General features: G+C 44.3%; 1 protein-coding gene across 1 annotated transcript in view; it reads right to left on the minus strand.

The window, feature by feature from the left end:
• Positions 1-14730: 14730 nt before the first annotated feature.
• Positions 14731-19580, minus strand: part of LOC8036835 (transmembrane protein 208) — a 47876-nt gene continuing 43026 nt past the window's right edge. The window contains exon 6 of the mRNA XM_002412026.4: positions 14731-16912. Within this exon, the coding sequence (XP_002412071.2) occupies positions 16787-16912 (126 nt within the window). The 3' untranslated portion in view covers positions 14731-16786. The remainder of the gene's footprint in view (positions 16913-19580) is intronic.

Here is a 19580-nt window from a genome sequence, read left to right on the forward strand (position 1 = left end):
GCAAGCGATCATTTGGAAAAAAGGGGCTGATGAAACTTTGCAAGCTCTGTCGATGAAACGAACAGACTCGTTTCGGTTAGAAGATTTTTTTATGAAAATCGTAGCAGTGTCGACGAAACCATCTGTCCATTAAATGTCTTTCAATGAACTGATTGCCGCTGGAAATTCCATGCTCCTTTTTATGCCTTGTGCTTTACTTTTATTTTTCGCTCGTTGACGGCCAGATTCTAAATGTATTTTGAAAATTTCATCGGTTGGTGCACTGCGGGACACAGTTAACAGAATCACGACATCGGTGCTATTTGGCATTTCACTCCTTGGACCCCCCCCCCCCCCCCCACACACACACACACACACCCACACAGACAGCACTTTCCAAAGTATAAACAGTTTTTTATAGCAGCCATTCCATTCCAAAAGAAAAAAAGGGGAGGAACCGGTGATAGCTTGTTCGTGCTGAGTGGGCCAGCCCCAGCCCACGCAGGGGTGCTGTCTGAAGGACGTTGTTTTCTCCTGTTTACGCGAAATGCGTAAACAGGAGAAATTTTTAACGCCGTTTTACGGCGTCAAAAATTCCTAAAGTAGTCTAAATCTGTGGCGTCACTAAGGGGGCGGACCGCCCCGGGCGCAGCGCTAAGGGGGGTGCAGCTGGGCAGTGAAATGGGGGCGAGGGAGGGGAGGGGGAGGGGGGGGTTGCTGCGGGTCACCGCTTTGCGTGCCGCTGACCGTATGACGTCACTGGCCCAACTAAACGTGTTTTTTAATCATTTTATCCCACATTTATATAAGGAGCAGACTCGGCGACGGGTAGTAGGTACAGGGTTGGGCGGTATCGCGATACAAATGTGTCGCGATAGTATTTCAGAAATACATTTAGTATCTGTATTTCTGTATCGCGATACATTTTTTTCACCAGTATCTGTATTCCTGTATCGAAATAGATTTTGAATGTTTCTTTGTATCGCGATACAATCAGGATGAAATGTATTTGTTACATTTCTTGGACAATACCCCCCCCCCCCCCCCCCCCCGAAAAAACAAATACACAAGTCCAAACGCTTTTTTTTTTTTTACTTCTGAGGGCACCAGGGTCAATGTGATGCTGCGGCATTGTTACTATGCTGTCCAAGGTTCCTCGATTCTCCAAACTGTCTTTCTATGCGTCCTCTCTCTTCTGAGAAGTGTTGCCTAGTCGGGGATTCGAACCAGGTGACGTGCCAGTAGTGGAGTCGGAGCATCTTCTGGCGCAGGTCTCTAGGTAGGGATTTCATGAGTCATAGTTTGCTGGCAGCTAATGACCGCTGTTGACCGTCTCTGTTGCCTTAGCGTACACAGTACACCCATCCTGCAAAGCTGAGTCACAGTTCGTTGCGGCACGAGCCTGGCGGTGGTTGACTTGAAATAGTAGGATGACTCACGCAGTGAAGTTCAATACAAATCCGAATGCGCCTCCGCCAGTAATATTGCACGGCTCAAGAATACGTCATCAGCGACGTGAACATGACCCGCTGCTCTGGTGATCCAAAAGCCAGGAAGGAGGCCGGACGTGGCCTCGCTATGCAGACCCAGAGAGCTCGCACCTGTGCCCGCGATATCAGGTCGCAACCCACGAGGTCTCTGTTTGAATGATGCTACGTGACACTTGAGGACTGCAATTCATCCGTCGGTGGTGGAGGGTCGGCAAGAAGGACGTTCACAACAGGGATGCCACCGTATCGTTTTTTTCAATCGTAACAGAAGTTAAAGTTGAAAAACCTTAACTTCTGTTAAGGTTTTTCAACCTTCTGTTACACGTGTCTTAGGGAAAATTCCCTAAGACACGTGTTCCAGGATGCTTCAGGTGGTCCATCATTCTCAAAAATTCCAAATGACACTGCCTGCACGATCTTCAACGAGGTAACCTACAACGAAAATACCTATTGTCCTTTCATACAGCAGCGTTGTAAAGTTTCATGTTCACGGCCACACCTACAGATAAATACCAGTTCATTCCACCGTGACGTCATGGGATCAATGTTGACAGGGGTGTCCGTATTGGGCAGGGGCGTGGTGACGTTTTGATGGGATTTAGGATGACAGAATTTATTTAGGGGTCGAAGTATTTTCGCATCATTCGTCAGACTGACAGGATGTCAGGGGAGGGACCATGGTGAGTCCCTGATGGAACATTTTTCTTTTCAGCCCATTGAAGACTCCTCGTCGCCCGAAACCATTACCTTCAAGGCAAAGTGCCAAGCCTAAGGGAAAGTAATTTCGGGATCAAAAACTTCCACTTCAAGTCTCATCTCAGTTGGCGTCTCTAGCAAATTTGAAAAATGTATTGCAGTATCTTTATTTCTGTATTTGTATTTCTGCCTTCTCTAAAATGTATTCCTGTATTTGTATTTCATAAGACTTTTTGCCTCTATTTAAAATGGATTTCCGATACGTATCGCGGTACATCTTTACAGATATATTTTAGTATCAGTATTTTAGCTACTATTTTCATGTATCCCAGTATCTGTATTTCCAAATACATTTTTGAGTATTTGTCTCAGTCGTCGGCCGCTCCTTACGGAGTAGTGGGTTGTGACTTCGGCGTGAGGGTAGTGATTTTACTAGGGCTGGTCGTCGAATAAATATTTTTAACCAGATTAATCCCCACCCTTTAATCGATTAATCGGTTTCGTTCATTCCCATCCATAACAATTTTTAAAAAAGTCAAAATTGTATTTTTGCCTTTCCTAACATGTGATAAACGGCCAAACGTACAATTGCAGATTTTAAACAAACTTTATTGTGTAGTCGCGATAAAGTCCACAGACGCCCACTTACGAATTATTACCTCAACCACGAAAGCAAAGAGGTTTTTTGATATTCGCCGGCAATAGCGAATTCCTTTCATTGTTTACAATGGCCTTTGCTGCGCTAAACAGACACTCGCATGGCGTTGAAGTGGCTGGGGCAGGTATAAACTTCTCCACCTTGTTTGGAGTTACAAATCTCACCCCTACTGTTTAGGTAAAAATTTCACCTATATTTTATCTTTATACAGGTATATTCGTCCATGTCTGCGTGTGAAAGCGTTAAATTCTAACTTTTTCTTTGTCAAAATGTAACCGAATTAACAGGTTAAAAGATTAATCTCGATTAAAGCATTAATCGATTAATCGATAGGTTAATCGATCAAGTGCCCAGCCCTAGATTTTAGGGAACCCGAAAAAAACTACCGTAGCGGCTTTCGTGTGCGCCAAAACTACTATACGGTAGTGTTGTAAGCGTACGCAATAATGACTACCGTAGTGTTTCTGGCCGAGTAGTAGGATTAGCGTCCTGCATCGGCGCCGGCAGCTGGAAATGTAAAATTTCATGAAATTTTGAGGGGCGTGAAAAACAAAAACAAGTATTTTCATGATTTTTCCACAAAAAAAAAACGGAAAATTGAAAAAAAGAAAAAAAAAAACGATTGCGCAGAGCTATGAAAAACCCGATACAATTATTTCGTTAACACTGAAAAGAATTTAACTGTTCCATTATTGCACCACAAAAGTCCCAGGCTCCAGCAGAGATTCAGATTTCTAAATCTAGGTACGATTTCACGTCAAGGCATTGATGTCACATCAGGGTGATTTCAGATAAGATCGAACAGGGGGTGGCTGGTCGACCTTTTAAATGTGCTTCATAATTTTATATGTTATTTCCCGTTGTCTAATATAAACAAAATCAGAAGTATTTTCACCAAGAAAAAAAACTGTCGGACGCAAAAAATCGTACATCACGTACAGGTGGAATGTCGCATTTGCTCGCATAGCCGGAGGGGGCAACTTTGGTGATTAAGAACTAAAGTTATACTTCTTAGGTGAGTTTCATAATGTTTTAGCGCAATCTATATGTATTTAGCAATACGAAAAAAAGTATTGTTAATCTTTAGTATGTTTTAAAAAATAAATAAAAAACACCATTTTCGGCTCCTTGACCGTTTTTCCTCCAACTTTGCAGGCCTGTATCTTAGGAAATAATTTAGCCAGAAACGTCGTTTTTTAAGTAAATGCACTACTTAACAATGGAAGTAGATTCACTAAAATTCAAAATTATTTAAGCGCGGGTTGGGGAGATTTTGGCAAGCAAACACGAGACAAGCACCAAAATAAAAATATTTTAAGGGCGATTAAAAAAACAAAAACCCGTTCTCGATTTTTTTTTTTAACTCTGACCAGTCATTCTACTCTATTTGGGGGTTAATATCAATTAAAAACATGTTGCATTATATTGATGGTGTAACAGATACAGCACCTCTACCGAGCCCCTTCCGCGAAGCTCGGCACGGTGTACCCCTGTTAAGCGACGCAGTTATTGCGACTTCTTACTTTGAGAGAAAAGTATTTTTTTATTCATTTGAGTATAGAAATTAATAGTTTGTCACATCTTTGGCACGTTGTAATAAATTGAGCATTAAATATAATAAATTACACATCATATACAACACAGTTCTGCCTTCATAGGTTTCAAAATTGACAGATTGTGACGCAAACATTTTCTGACGGTGTGCACTTAGAGTTTCTTCCAAGGGGACCCGACAGTCCGTGCCACTTCCAAGTCACAGGTCGAAGCTTCTGATGTTTTGCATAGCCACACATGCAACGACTGAATACCAGAAAAGGCGCGCATTCCCACCCACTCTTCATTTTTGCGTTCACGGAATTCAACAGCCTCGTCTTCGTCCAAAATTGTGAAATTCACTCCTTTTAGTTTTTGGGAAAGTCTGTTCACCATGCATTTTGCAGACTGTATGGCCTTTCCTGGGAGCTGTCTCAAGTTATGAAGCGTTGCTTGGTGTTCGACGAGTCCTCCAACTCCGTCACACGCGTTTTTTCCGTGCCCAGTGACCATTGGGCCTGGGGAAAACATTTTTTTTTTTTTTTTGGAATTCATGAAGTTGGAAGCGATTCTTGAAGTGACTGGCGGCACCGTCGCTTACATAAGTCAAATGAGAGTACACAGCAAGGTTGTCATCGACCCACTCTCTCACTTTTTGTACAGCCAGACAGGCATGAGCGGAGTCATGATGCAAGTCGTCACTGATGACGGCAAAAGTGTATGTCGACTTTCTAGTCGTCACCACACACGTAAATATTGAGACCTGTTTTTTTTTTCCAGTGGTACGCTTGAATCTCACCAAGAAGGATAACAGTTCAGTTTTCAACAAAGTCGAAGTGGAAGACAATGCTACCACGCTGCGCGCACTGCTTTTCTTCATAGATGGCTTTGCCTTGCGTCTGTCTGATATGGCTGTGAATGATCCACCTTAAGACCGACACACGAAGCTCTTCCAGAAAAGTGACCGGATCTAAAGTCTTTTTCACGAGCTCGCCTGACTCCCATGTTGCTAAAACTATCTCTTCATCCTCGGAAATGTTGAGTTTTTCGAGTGTAAAAGACTGGCCTTTGGGACAATGGTCACATTCGCCTAAAAGGCACTGACGCGATGGCGGGTTGCAGATGAATGCCGAGTTCAATTCCGCTGCGTCAAGTTGTGAGCCAGCAGCTCACAACTTGACGCACCTTGACGCAACTTAAAGAGAGGCGACACAGAGGTTATAGTTTGCGCATAACACACAAACGCATGCTTCTTGCTGGGGATTGCATTTAACCCATCGGGGTCGCAGGGAGTAAAACTTCGTCAGTCCGATGCCGGAGTCGGGATGGTCACTTTTATATACACGAAACGCTTCTCTGATTGACCTTGCCATAAAACGTTTCGGCTTGAGCGTTCTCTGGCCATCGAGCACAACAGAAATGACGTCCTTCTGATTGGGACTCTGCCTAGAACACTCTAACTCGTCTTTCATGTAGTAGCCGCTGCAGATATGTTTTCAGGGCTCACGTTACACCTTGTATAGGGATCGGGCACATACCACACGCCGTGGTCCTCCCTCAGCTTCCGAGACCTATTAATGATGTAGATCGATGCGTCTGGGATCATTTTCTGGACTTAATTTCTTGTCAAGGTTGATGGCAGGAGGGTCAGCAATTGACAGCGTTCCCGGGGAGAGGCTGTGGTCGCAAAGGCGCGGCGAATATTGTCCGCCCACTCGGTGCATGTGGAGCACTTTTGCTCCGACGACCCCGATGCCACGTTTTCATATATATATATATATATATATATATATATATATATATATATATATATATATATATATATATATATATATATATATATATATATATATATATATATATATATATATATATATATATATATATATATATACGTATTTTATATATACAGTATATATATATTTATTTTTTTTTTCTCTCTTTTCACAATATAACAAGTTGCAATCATTGCGTCGCCGAGCTTCGGATAAGGGGCTCGGTAGAGGAGCTGTATCCATTGCACCATCAGTATGATGCAACATGTTTTTAATGAATATTAACCGCTAGATAGAGTTGAATGACTATGTAGAGATAAAAAAAAGAATTTTTTTTTAAGTCGCACTTAAAATATTTTTATTTTGGTGCTTGTCTCGTGTTTGCTTGCCAAAAAAAATCATATTTTTTTTTTTATTTCGGACATCGTTAAATAACATATACAATTATGAAGCAAATTAAAAAGGTCGACCAGCCACCCTCTTTTCGATCGTATCTGAATTCACCCTGTATCTGTTGTGTAATTTATTCTATATAATGCGAAATTTATTATAACGTGCAAAAGATGTGAAAAACAATTACTTGCTATACTCGAATAACAAAAAAAAAAAAAATCTTTTCTCTCAAAGTAAGAAGTCGCAATAACTGCGTCGCACCACATGGGCACACCGTGCCGAGCTTCGCGGAAGGGGCTCGGTAGAGGTGCTGTATCTATTACACCATCAATATAATGCAACATGTTTTTAATCTATAGTAACCCCCAAATAAAGTAGAATGACTGGTAAGAGTTTGAAAAAAATCGAGAGCGGGATTTTTTTTTTTTTTTTTTAATCGCCCTTGAAATATTTTTATTTCGGTGCTTGTCTCGTGTTTGCTTGCCAAAATCTCCCCAACCCGCGCTTAAATAAATTTGAATTTTAGTGAATGTACTTCCATTTATAAGTGGTGTATTTACTTAAAATATGACGTCTCTCACTGAATTATTTCCTAAGATACAGGCATGCAAAGTTGGAGGAAAAACGGTCAAGGAGCCGAAATTGATTTTTTTATTTATTTTTAAAACATACTAAAGAATAACAATATATTTTTTTTGTATTGCTAAGTACATATAGATTGTACTAAAACAATATGAAACTCACCTAAGAAGTATAACTTTAGTTATTAATCACCGAAGTTGCCCCCTCCGGCTATGCAAGCAAATGCAACTTTCCACCTCTACGTGATATACGATTTTTTGCGTTTGACAATTTTTTTTTCTGGGTGAAAAAAATTTTGATTTTGTTTATTTTGGGCATCGGGAAACAACATATAAAATTATGAAGCAAATTAAAAAGGTCGACCAGCCACCCCCTGTTCGATCTTATCTGAAATCACCCATGAAGGCGTCAAGACTGACATTTATATCAATCCGTGTCCGATAACTCTGATTCATTTCCGCTTGACGCGTCAACGCTTCGCTGTGCAGCGGACGAAGCCTTCGGGACATCAGGTTGGAGTGCACGTACACAAGTTTTTGCACGCGATCCCCTGCGAGCCTGTTGCGTAGCGTGGTGCGCACATTTCCAAACTCGGACCAGTTTCTTTCACATGCCGCAGAAGAAAGGGGAATCTGCACTACGAGAGGGTTGGTTGAAGCAAAGTCCTTGTCACTACGTGGATGGATGCAGGTGCTTGGCAGACTCCCAAACTCCTTCTTTTGACCAAATTCCCTTGCAGGTTCTCTATTCTACGACGTAGACAAGTTTCCCGACGTCCAGAGAGAGGTAAACGCCGCCGCCGCCGGCGCGCGGCAGCATTTCACAGTTTGTGAGCTCTCTTTTTTTCTTTTTCTTTTTTTTTCAATTTTATTTTGGTTGGTAAAAACGAAAAAAAATCCTGTTTTAGAGCGCAGCTCTTAGGCGCCCGTTTCCGGCTTAAGCGGCGTTGCCGCCGGCGTAACCACGCGGTGCATTGTGGGAAATGTCCCATGACGCAACGCGCGGGGAGGAGGAGGGGAGGGGGAGGAAGAAAGAGGAGGGGGAGAGGAGGAGGAGAGGAGGAACCTTTGGGATCGGGCTTCAAACTGATGACTTCAGCTCGCTCCATGGGACAGTTAATGCTTTCGCATTAAAAGCTTTTGCTACGTACGGACCGTGTCGACAGCTGCGACGGCCCCGCGGAGGACGCCGGCGGTGGACGGTATTTTTTGCGTTTATGAGCACCCCGTCGAGGACGGCACGCTTTTTATTCAAGGAGATTGCCTTTGTCTTAGCCGTCGCGGTGCCGGGACTCTCCATCGTTGAGTGGCGATGATTCGACGAATCGGTGCTTGAGCGAAGTAGACTTTCGTGCAAGAGCGACCTCACGGACCAGAAGCGCGCACAACACCGATTTCGCGCTCAGTCTTGTCTGCCGTCGGTATAGACAGCCTAGATTTAAGAGATGGGGCAACGGCTCGGTTGGGGTCACGTGGTTTGTGGGCCGCGTTTGCAATGCGAGCTGCAGCATGCAGGGAGTCAAAACTCAAAAGCGTTCATTATCTGGAAACGTGTCCGCGCCTCCGCCCAGTTTCCTCGCCACACTGGCCACAAGTAAATCAAACGCAGGCGTACTTACTGCTCCCTTTCTTAAATCTAGGCACTCTCCGACAACTCCGCCGGTACGTTGTTGCGGGCGCTCCGAACGCCCCTATCGGCATGCCACAACGGCTTCTGCGCGTGCGATGCGGTAAAGCGGCTTCCCAGATGAGGAGCGGGGATGATGATGTAAACTTTTATGCAGACGACGTTGCAGAGACTGCCGCCGGCGGCCTTTCCAGCACCTTCTGCAGCCTCTTCTGGGCGGCTTCTTGGCCGCGGCCGCAAAGTGCGGCGGTCCGAGACAGTAAACTTTACGAATTTTATTCTTTTTTATTTAAATTATCACAAAATTTCTCATCGTTAAATCCGCGGGAGCCGCTCAAATTCCTTCGCGAAAAACAGACACAAATGCATTGAAAAAGTGCAAACGGGAATGGGAAATCGTGATCGCTTCGCTGTAGCCGCTATTTCGTTATAATCGGTCTCGACAATAGAGAGTTTTAGGGAACCGGAACAAAATACGATCGATAAACAAAAACGATCGATACCTTGGATCGGGCGTGTGGACCGATCGTGTGCCCTGAAACGGCTTTGGGGGAACCGTATTTGCAGACGATAGCAGACGATCGGTACAGGTCGCGCCCCCTGGCAACGAAAACCTGCATCCGCCTCATCGGGAAAAGACAAATTTGCGTTTGTTCGTACAAATCGCAGAAACTTAAGTAAATAAAGATCGCACCCTAAATATATAGAGAACAAAAAAAAATAGTATACCTACTTATAGTTCGTCTCGTTTTTTTACTGGAATGAATGCGCTTCCGTAATACAAAACCTGGCGCACCACGGCGTGTCGCCCCTAGCACGGCGAAGTTCTAAAATATTCGTCTGCTAAAGAAGCAGACGAGCTTTCCGACAACAATGGCGCTCGATCTTTTTGACCATGACTTGGAGTTGGCTCTATTCAGCGAAAGCAATTTAGAAAAAGTGATTTTGTACGACTGTCTGCGCACTAAGTGTGGCGTGAGTCTCTTTTGAACTTCCCGCTTTCTATAAGCGAGGCACGCACGCGCGTGCCGTGGGGCCCGTGACTTGTGCAGGGGCACGAGGGAATAAACATTCTTTTTGGTTTGCCGTGACACGGAGTCAGTCGCATTTCTTTCGGGTGCCACCGAGCACCGATACACTAAGAGAAGGCGCTTGTTGGCGGCAAGGCATAGGACGTTCAACTTGGCATAGCTTTTGAGTATACAAAAAAGTTGTGATACCAGGAATGGTGTGCCAGCGTATTTTTTTTTTCTTTTAGTTTACCAGATTTATATACTTGGGGAATAAAATAATGCCTCGACCGTACATGGTAGCTTGTTTTCTAACAAATCATGCGTTCTCAGCGGATAAGATTTGCTGTTTTACATCAACCAAATATGATGTTTACACCAACCACGTCCTGATATGCTGAAACGGTGCCGAAAGCAAACTCAGTTTGGCTCAAGAACACGCTCGCGCGCGCTTATCATCAACATTCGAAGTCGTCTGCTAGCGATCCTGTCTCTTTCCCTCGAGGCCCAATGCAGATCGAGTATTGAGAAAGCTATGGACAAATAAAACTAGAAATATTAAATCTCGAAGAAAATACAAAAATAACCAAAATATAAACACTTTCTGAAGTTGATGCGGTCATTTTTCTTGTACAAAGATAATTCAATTCAATTTTCAATTTAATTCAATTTTTATTTTCAGATCAAGTCATACAAAATAAAGAGCTGGCCCACAAAAGCAGCATTCTGCTTGTATGTGGGGCCAGGCGACCAGCTAGAATACATGTTGTTACAAAAAAAAAAAAGAAAAAAGAAAACACTCCGCAGCACAAAAAAAAAAAAATTGAAGAAACCCAAAATTAGCACCACAAATAAATACAAAAAGGAAAACTTTAGAGCATGAAATATAGGTGTTTATAGCCAAGTCTGCTCACGCAACCATGAAATAAAAGTACGAAATATCTCCAACGGTTAGGCTACGATATCTACAGCTCAGATGATTGACACCAATTCCTTAGTTTCCTTTTTAGTACCCTAGTGGATTCTATATTCATAAGGTACTCTGGGAGTTCGTTAAATAAGGAAGGAATGTGATGATTTCTGTTTTTCTTTCCATACAGTGTGTATATTTTTGGAATGACGTATCTTACAGTACGTCTCAAATCTCTATTTTTATTTACGAGGAGGTCAATCCGTTCCTTCGCTCCTCGCAATGAGAAGTTCTTTTTCAACCCTGCGTCATTCCAAAGGGCTGGAGTGAAAAAGGAGTAGCGCCTAGCACCTCCCGAAGTAGAAAGATGTATTCTGTTGCAAACCGCTTGCGAGGAGGAGGCGGAGGGACGGAGCTAGATGCGGCGCTCATGTTGCTCTCTTACGGTACAGATAGCAGACGATCACGGTCGTACGCCCGCGTACCGATCGTTGCGCCGTGTGCGGTACGACCACGAAGAAAATATAAAGCAAAACCTGTAACTTTACTGCTGTGCACCTATTAAAACTATCACCCAATATTCAAAGGGCTCGTTTTATAGGATATATGTGATTAGCATTTGTACAGAAATTTTTAATTCATGCAGCATTTTTAAACTAAAAGGTATCCAGAGCCATGATGCAGAAGGCTGTTGCTCACTCTGTTGCCACTACAGAAAATCCTCAGTCATAACAGCAGCTGTAAAAAACGGGTGATAAGTGCTCGAAATGCACATCCAATGCTTGTAAAAAAAAAAAAAAAAAAAAAAAAAAAAAACTTTTAAAATGTAAAAAAAAAAAAAAAAAAAAAAAAAAAGAGGCCTGGGCCAGCGGGATTTGAACTCTCCACTGTCGCTCCACTACGAGTTCAACAAATCGGCGCTCCAATCCACTGAGCTACCGAGCAGAAGACTTTTAGCTACACTAAACACTAATTTATTTCAATTAAAGAAGTCGAACTGCGTTTTGGTCTTTATTCTTCTTCTTATTTGCTGACTCAAACTTTATTAACTTGCTGTCACACATGGCGCTCCTGCCAGGCACTGCCACGAGTTATTTTCTTCATGTTTGGAGCCACGGCACGCTCCCTCCGCCAGCGAAAGAGCCGTTTTGCTGACCAAGCGAGACTGTCCATGTCGGCCATTGGCCGTGCCGGTCGTGCCTTACGGTTCGACCAGCGCATTACGGTAAAATCGCAGAAAACAGGCGCATGCGCAGTTCGTACCGGAGGGCCCATCGTACCGTATCGGATGTGCAAAAACGGTTCCCTAAAACTCTCTAATAGGGAGTTCTAGTAGATCGTTTTTCTCCTCGGCTACGGTATCCGTGAAGAAAACGCCGCAGCTGCGCATGCGCGCCGCCAGCATTGTCTGCATAGTTCAAGGTCTTGTGGCGGATTACGGAGCGCTATCCGGGTGCTTGGCGGGCTGAGGAAACGCTCTACTACAATTCCCTAATAGGGAATAGTAGTAGACCGTTTTTCTCCTCCGCTACGGTATCCCCGAAGAAAACGCCGCAGCTGCGCATGCGCGCCGCCAGCCTTCTCTGCATAGCTCAAGGTCTTGTGGCGGATTACGGAGCGCTATCCGGGTGCTTAGCGGGCTGCGGGAACGGTCTACTACAATTCCCTAATGGGGAGTTGTAGTAGATCGTTTTTCTCCACCGCTAAGCTACCACCGAAGAAAACGCCGCAGCTGCGCATGCGCGCCGCCAGCTTTGTCTGCATAGTACAAGGTCTTGTGGCGGATTACGGAGCGCTATCCGGGTGCTTAGCGGGCTGCGGGAACGGTCTACTACAATTCCCTAATGGGGAGTTGTAGTAGATCGTTTTTCTCCTCCGCTAAGCTACCCCCGAAGAAAACGCCGCAGCTGCGCATGCGCGCCGCCAGCTTTGTCTGCATAGTACAAGGTCTTGTGGCGGATTACGGAGCGCTATCCGGGTGCTTAGCGGGCTGCGGGAACGGTCTACTACAATTCCCTAATGGGGAGTTGTAGTAGATCGTTTTTCTCCTCCGCTAAGCTACCCCCGAAGAAAACGCCGCACCTGCGCATGCGCGCCGCTAGCATTGTCTGTATAGTTCAAGGTCTTGTGGCGGATTACGGAGCGCTATCCGGGTGCTTAGCGGGCTGCGGGAACGGTCTACTACAATTCCCTAATGGGGAGTTGTAGTAGATCGTTTTTCTCCTCCGCTAAGCTACCCCCGAAGCAAACGCCGCAGCTGCGCATGCGCGCCGCCAGCATTGTCTGCATAGTTCAAGGTCTTGTGGCGGATTACGGAGCGCTATCCGGGTGCTTAGCGGGCTGCGGGAACGGTCTACTACAATTCCCTAATGGGGAGTTGTAGTAGATCGTTTTTCTCCTCCGCTAAGCTACCCCCGAAGAAAACGCCGCAGCTGCGCATGCGCGCCGCCAGCCTTCTCTGCATAGCTCAAGGTCTTGTGGCGGATTACGGAGCGCTATCCGGGTGCTTAGCGGGCTGCGGGAACGGTCTACTACAATTCCCTAATGGGGAGTTGTAGTAGATCGTTTTTCTCCTCCGCTAAGCTACCCCCGAAGAAAACGCCGCAGCTGCGCATGCGCGCCACCAGCTTTGTCTGCATAGTACAAGGTCTTGTGGCGGATTACGGAGCGCTATCCGGGTGCTTAGCGGGCTGCGGGAACGGTCTACTACAATTCCCTAATACGGAATTGTAGTAGACCGTTTTTCTCCTTCGCTACGGTATCCCTGAAAAAAACGCCGCAGCTGCGTAAGCGCGCCGCCAGCCTTGTCTGCATAGTTCAAGGTCTTGTGGCGGATTACGGAGCGCTATCCGGGTGCTTAGCGGGCTGCGGAAACGGTCTACTACAATTCCTTAATGGGGAGTTGTAGTAGATCGTTTTTCTCCTCCGCTAAGCTACCCCCGAAGAAAACGCCGCAGCTGCGCATGCGCGCCGCCAGCTTTGTCTGCATAGTACAAGGTCTTGTGGCGGATTACGGAGCGCTATCCGGGTGCTTAGCGGGCTGCGGGAACGGTCTACTACAATTCCCTAATGGGGAGTTGTAGTAGATCGTTTTTCTCCTCCGCTAAGCTACCCCCGAAGAAAACGCCGCAGCTGCGCATGCGCGCCGCCAGCTTTGTCTGCATAGTACAAGGTCTTGTGGCGGATTACGGAGCGCTATCCGGGTGCTTAGCGGGCTGCGGGAACGGTCTACTACAATTCCCTAATACGGAATTGTAGTAGACCGTTTTTCTCCTTCGCTACGGTATCCCTGAAAAAAACGCCGCAGCTGCGTAAGCGCGCCGCCAGCCTTGTCTGCATAGTTCAAGGTCTTGTGGCGGATTACGGAGCGCTATCCGGGTGCTTAGCGGGCTGCGGAAACGGTCTACTACACTAGTAGTGAGTTTTAGTAAACCGTGTTTCCCGCTCCGCTAAGCCCCTCCGCTACCCGGAACTCTACAGCCAAGGCCATCGGCGCGCAGGCGCAGTGGCGATTCCGCGCTCCGCTCTGCAGAGCGGCTGTACGAAAACGACCTACTAAAACCCCCTACTGTTTCCGCAGCCCCCTAAGCACCCGGATAGCGCTCCGTAGTACGCCAGTTTCCGCAGCCCGCTAAGCACCCGGATAGCGCTCCGTAATCCGCCACAAGATCTTGAACTAAGCAGATAAGGCTGATGGCGCGCATGCGCAGATGCGGCGTTTTGCTCACGGATACCGTACCGGAGAAAAACGGTCTATTACAATTCCCTACTAGGGAATCGTAGTAGACCGTTTCCATTCGAGAGGGAGATCCCCCTGTTTTCGGCGGGTAGTAGCTGAGAGCCGCTCGTGTGGGGAGGGGAAAAGAGAACGAGGGAATGGAGAGAAGGAAACTGGGAACCGGTTTTCTTCCTGGGCAGACTAACTTGCATAACTATTTAAGATAGTTAAAAAAAAAAAACTAAGTGCCACCATTTGCTGAACCAGTGCTCAGTGAAATATTGTTGGCAGTGCTAAAGTATTAAAATCATAATATGAAGTGTTATCGTTAGGAAACAATTTTGATTAAGGACTCAAATGTACAAAACACAAAGTTCAGTTGGTTTTATTCATGTTTTTATGCCCCCTCCCCCTCAAAAACAAACAGGTTTACAACATTTTGAACAAATGGCTGTACATAATACCATTCGGATACAAAATATGCTTCAGATAATGTTGGAACTTGGCAAGCCTCTACGTAATATTAGGACGCATCCTCACTGAGGCTACCCCAGAATCACGCAGACAAGCTTGCATCACAGGTGCAGTATGATGCAATATAAGATCTATATGTACAAGCCACATCTTTGATATCCTACCATACGAGCTGCGGCCGTAAAGCTTAGCAATCATGAAAAACAATGATTATATGAGGCGTGGCCAAGAAAAGCCCGATTGTACTTTTATTACCTCTGTACTGAGAGCAACATATGTACAGGGTGCAGCCATAAGGACCAACACATTTCGCATCCCTTGCAGAATTCTAATTACAAACATGCATACCTGAAATTGGTAGTGTTGGGAGGTACTTTAAGTTATTAAAGCATGTACTATTTCAGGTAGATTTAGAAAACTTGTACTTTATACATTCTCCGAGTATGTACTTGTACTTAAAGTATTTTTTCTGGTACTTTCCAAAGAAAGTACAACTTCCGACTTCAAAGTACATTCCTCAAATTTGGTCTTGCGAAATTTGTACCACAAAATTATGCGTTGTCAACATATAAGTGCCTCATATGTTGATTGCATTAACGAGTTTGTCAGCTACAGTAAAACAACTACTCAGTGGCCACTTGACTTTATCCAATATTCGCCGCCATTTTCCGAAAATAATTGATGCACCCCTGATTACCTCTGGGGCAATGCATACCAATTTAAGAAAACCACTGCATAGGGGGATGAAAAGGCATCATAAAAGTTTTTTTTTAAGTACTTGTACTTTTCTTTGAAAGTACATTGTATCCATAGTACTTCAAATACATTGCACCCAGAGTACTTACTACTTTACTTGTACATAATCTCTCACTTACTTTGTACTTTACTTCAAGCACCTTTTAGATGTACTTTACAAACACTGGAAATCGGACATGCGAACTTAGCTTCGAAAGAAGTCTTCTGTCTATTTTTTTTAAAGCTCAATTCGGAGGAAGTGGAATATTAAAAACAAACCAAAAATAGGAGGCCGTGCATTTCTTAAGTCCTATACTAGCCTGTTTGTCATCTGCACACTGGTTTATTAGCTCACTCCCGGGAGGCTTGCTGAAAGCAAACATGCTGAGAGCCAGTAGCAGAGGCCGGAAGTGAGCAAGATAATCGCGATAATACTTTTAACAAATTATAAACAATGACCACCTGAGAGTAAGCTCCAAAACCTGTGTGCAGCACTATATTTGCACTATTTTTAACAATCTCTTGCCTCTGATTTGAGGTCCGAAAATATAGGCATAAAACTTCTTGCAAAACTTTTGTGTGCCCAATTTCAGGTATGTTCGTTTGGAATTCAAATTTTGCAAAGCGTGTCAAATGTGGTTTCTTACGGCTACACACTGTAGGTAACGCGACTTGGTAAAAAACAGTGCTCGAAACATGTGCTAACCAAAGGAACACAAGTGACAGAACATGCACTGACTCGCAGCTGTGTTTAACGCATAAAAAGAGCAAAGAAGCAATCCTACAGCCGTAAGATTTCTTTGTTCTTTTGTATATGCATTGAAAAAGCTTCAGTTGCAAGTTGGTGTCTGTTGTATAGCGCCTGTTCATAGAATAGTCCTGGTTTCTGCAGTGCTGTTTTTCACCATAATTAGCGGCAATCGATTAGCCCAGTTTTTCATGTTAAAGATGACAACTGTAATGGTACGGATAAACGAGCAAGTACATAATTTGTATTATATAAGAATTTGTTCTATCCTTGTCTTTTTTAAAAAAATCATATTTGAAGTTTACAGTATTAAAATTCAAGTGTGGTTTTCATTTCATTTGCCAAAAACACAACAGGAAATTCTAAGGTCATTCATAGTTCCTATAAACATTTTTTTTTCTTTTGCTAGAACAGAGCATGCTGGTCTTATTAGATTTTTCACTGAAACAGCAACACAGTTTAATGCCTTCTTGTCTTGCGTTCCATTTTTTTCTGCTTTTTATCATCCACCTCAGGGGCTGCCGGCTGGAAGAACCATGGGCCCAAGATGTTGACCCAGAGTAAGTAGACTGCACGACCCGGTGCCTAAAAAAAAAGAAAAAAAAGCAAAATTGAAGTGCTGCAATGAGCAATCTTACTGCCCACATAACGAACACTGGACTGAAAGCAGAAAACATGCTATGCCAGTTATATTTTTTTACGTGGCATATTCCACTTAATACATCAATAAAAGTGAATGCATATTATTGCAGATCAGTCAATGAAATTATCCTCCTGTTCATGTGGGAGGTTTGTCCTTTTGGCTCTGCTCCCCCTTTTTTACACCTTTTTTTCCTCTCTACACAGTGCCTCTTGTCATGGACCTAACCTCGGACTAGGCTTGAAAAGAATGCAGGCTTTAGCAACAGCCAGGCACGTAGGCAGGGGGGTGGCCCCATGGCGCACTGCCGTGTCTACAAAAAGACGACCAGAAGTTCATCGAGGAGGATTGCCAGGTATGCCCAAAAGCTATCTCACATCTTTCCGGTATTTTTAATGTGTTTTTTTTTTTTTTTTTTATTCCTTAGACCACGCAAGGAGTTGCCAAGGCGCTCGGGACATTATACAAGTTGAACAGTACATGTTCATGAGCGCTTTGGTGCTGACATTGGTGGCGCTGATGCGGCAGCTACATTTACTGCCTAAGCTCAAGTTTTGCAGCTCGCTTGTAGACACAGTGAAGATCACAGTAATGACGAGGTCAGTTTCTTATTCTTTCGAAAACGCATGATCTCTTTGTTAGCGCCTTTTTGTAGAAAGTTACGTCTGCCAGGAAAGCTCATTCACGATTATCAAGACAAGTAATGCACACATTTTCATTAAATTATAAGCAAAACGGTTGAAAATATTTATTACATATGAGGCTAAAGGGCCTTGGCCGCAATATTCCTACAATTTTTTTATTAGGGCACGCATCATATGGCAAATACCGTGGACGTAACAGCTACTGCACTTGTACTGCGACCCGCTCGTGAAACGTTTGTTTTTAATTTTGATGTTACACATGTGAGTCCTCAGGTCCGACGAGCTCCTTCTGGCTACAGCGGTACCTCCAAAATTTAAAATTTCACGGATGGATGAAGCGCAGACAACGCGTTCTCTGCTGCTTCTTGAAGAGGAATCTAGCGCACTGTGCCCTTCCGAGGAAGTTACACGGGAGCCAACATGTGATGATGACAACGACGACGACTCCTATTTGCGACTGCGTGCTAATACTGAGTAGACCAGTGAAGAACAGCGATGGAAGACTGTCACCTCATCAACAGCGTTATTCATCCTCAACAGCTTTCCCCAGTGTTAAGAATAATTTTTTATGCCTCAATGCCGCACTTCCTTCTAGTGCACCTGTTGAACGTTTTTTCAGCAAGGGCGGGACGTTTTCAACATCAAGGGGGGAAAGCTAAGTGACAAGAACTTCGAAAAGCAGTTGCTGCTTCGATACAATATGAAGTAAACAATAACACGGCATTATTAAATATATCTTGAAAAGTTTAGAGTTTTCAGAAACTCCCAAATAAATGTAAATGTTGCTCATTTTGTTCTGTCATCCATGTCTTCATAGTTGCTTACAGATATGAGTATCTTGAATGTAACTAAGTTACCCTGCCGAAGTAACTGTAACTGTAACGCGTTACTTTTACTTTTAAGTAACTGTAACTGTAACTAAAATACATTGTTAGGAAAGTAACTAACTGAAACTAAATACTTTTAAAAAGTAACTTACCCAAGACTGCCTAGGAGTATGTAGCTTACGTTCCAGTTTGCTTAAAATGTTTCTCTTTGAAACCTTGAAAAGGCACTAAAGTGGTTTCCGAGATTGTTCATATATGGTCATAACGCAATCTATGGCCTCCAAGCATTCGAATATACCCAAGATTGATGAAATGAGATTAAAGATTGCGACACACCCCTTTTTATGCGATTTGGTGCAGAAACCAGAGGCCACCGGCGGACGTATAACAGCCCCAAGTAGCACAAAGTGGGCCCCGCATCAGTTTTGCCGTGGGTCCCGCATCAGTTTTGCAAGTTAGGCCCAAGGGGGGCCCATTGAGCAGCTCAACTGGGCTGCCCTCGGGGGATCCACAGGGGGCCTACTAAGGCAGCCGCATATTGCCCAGAACGGCTTCTGTCGTCGGGCCATTTAAGCAGCCCACATGAGGTTCCCCCTGGGAACCACAGCCCATTTGGGTTCAATTCAGCCTTTCCCAGACGACGTGGGACCTCAATTAACAGTTCAAGAGTCACAACAACACGTCCACCGAATACCCACTCGAGCTTGAAAGGAAACCGAATTCAGCTTGAGAAGTGTCTCGCAACCTACTCAATGACAGCTTACTGTCTGAGGAGTTATATAAATCTTTTATATCTAAGGAAAACAAAGTAGTACAGGCATTTTGGTAAATGGTAGACAGGCTGTCAAGCAACTCCACTAATTGCAAAGGGACAAACTACCCTCAAGATGGACATACCCTAAACGAGTCTGTATGAACACGGAAAATAACCTTATGCCATAAATTGTTTTCATTGACCACCCCGCAGAACAGGGGGGCTATGCAACACAGCGGGACGAAGAAACCGGGACACTGGCCAATAAAATGTTAAAAGTGCGAACAAACAGGGACAATGAAGAAACACAAACGACAGGAAAAGCGCTTCTAAAAAGTAAAACTGACCTGATTTCCAAAAAGTTTTTAAGAAAGGCAAAAGACGAAAC

Source organism: Ixodes scapularis, unplaced genomic scaffold, assembly GCF_016920785.2.
Source record: "Ixodes scapularis isolate PalLabHiFi unplaced genomic scaffold, ASM1692078v2 PGA_scaffold9__187_contigs__length_104089568, whole genome shotgun sequence".
Taxonomy (NCBI): domain Eukaryota; kingdom Metazoa; phylum Arthropoda; class Arachnida; order Ixodida; family Ixodidae; genus Ixodes; species Ixodes scapularis.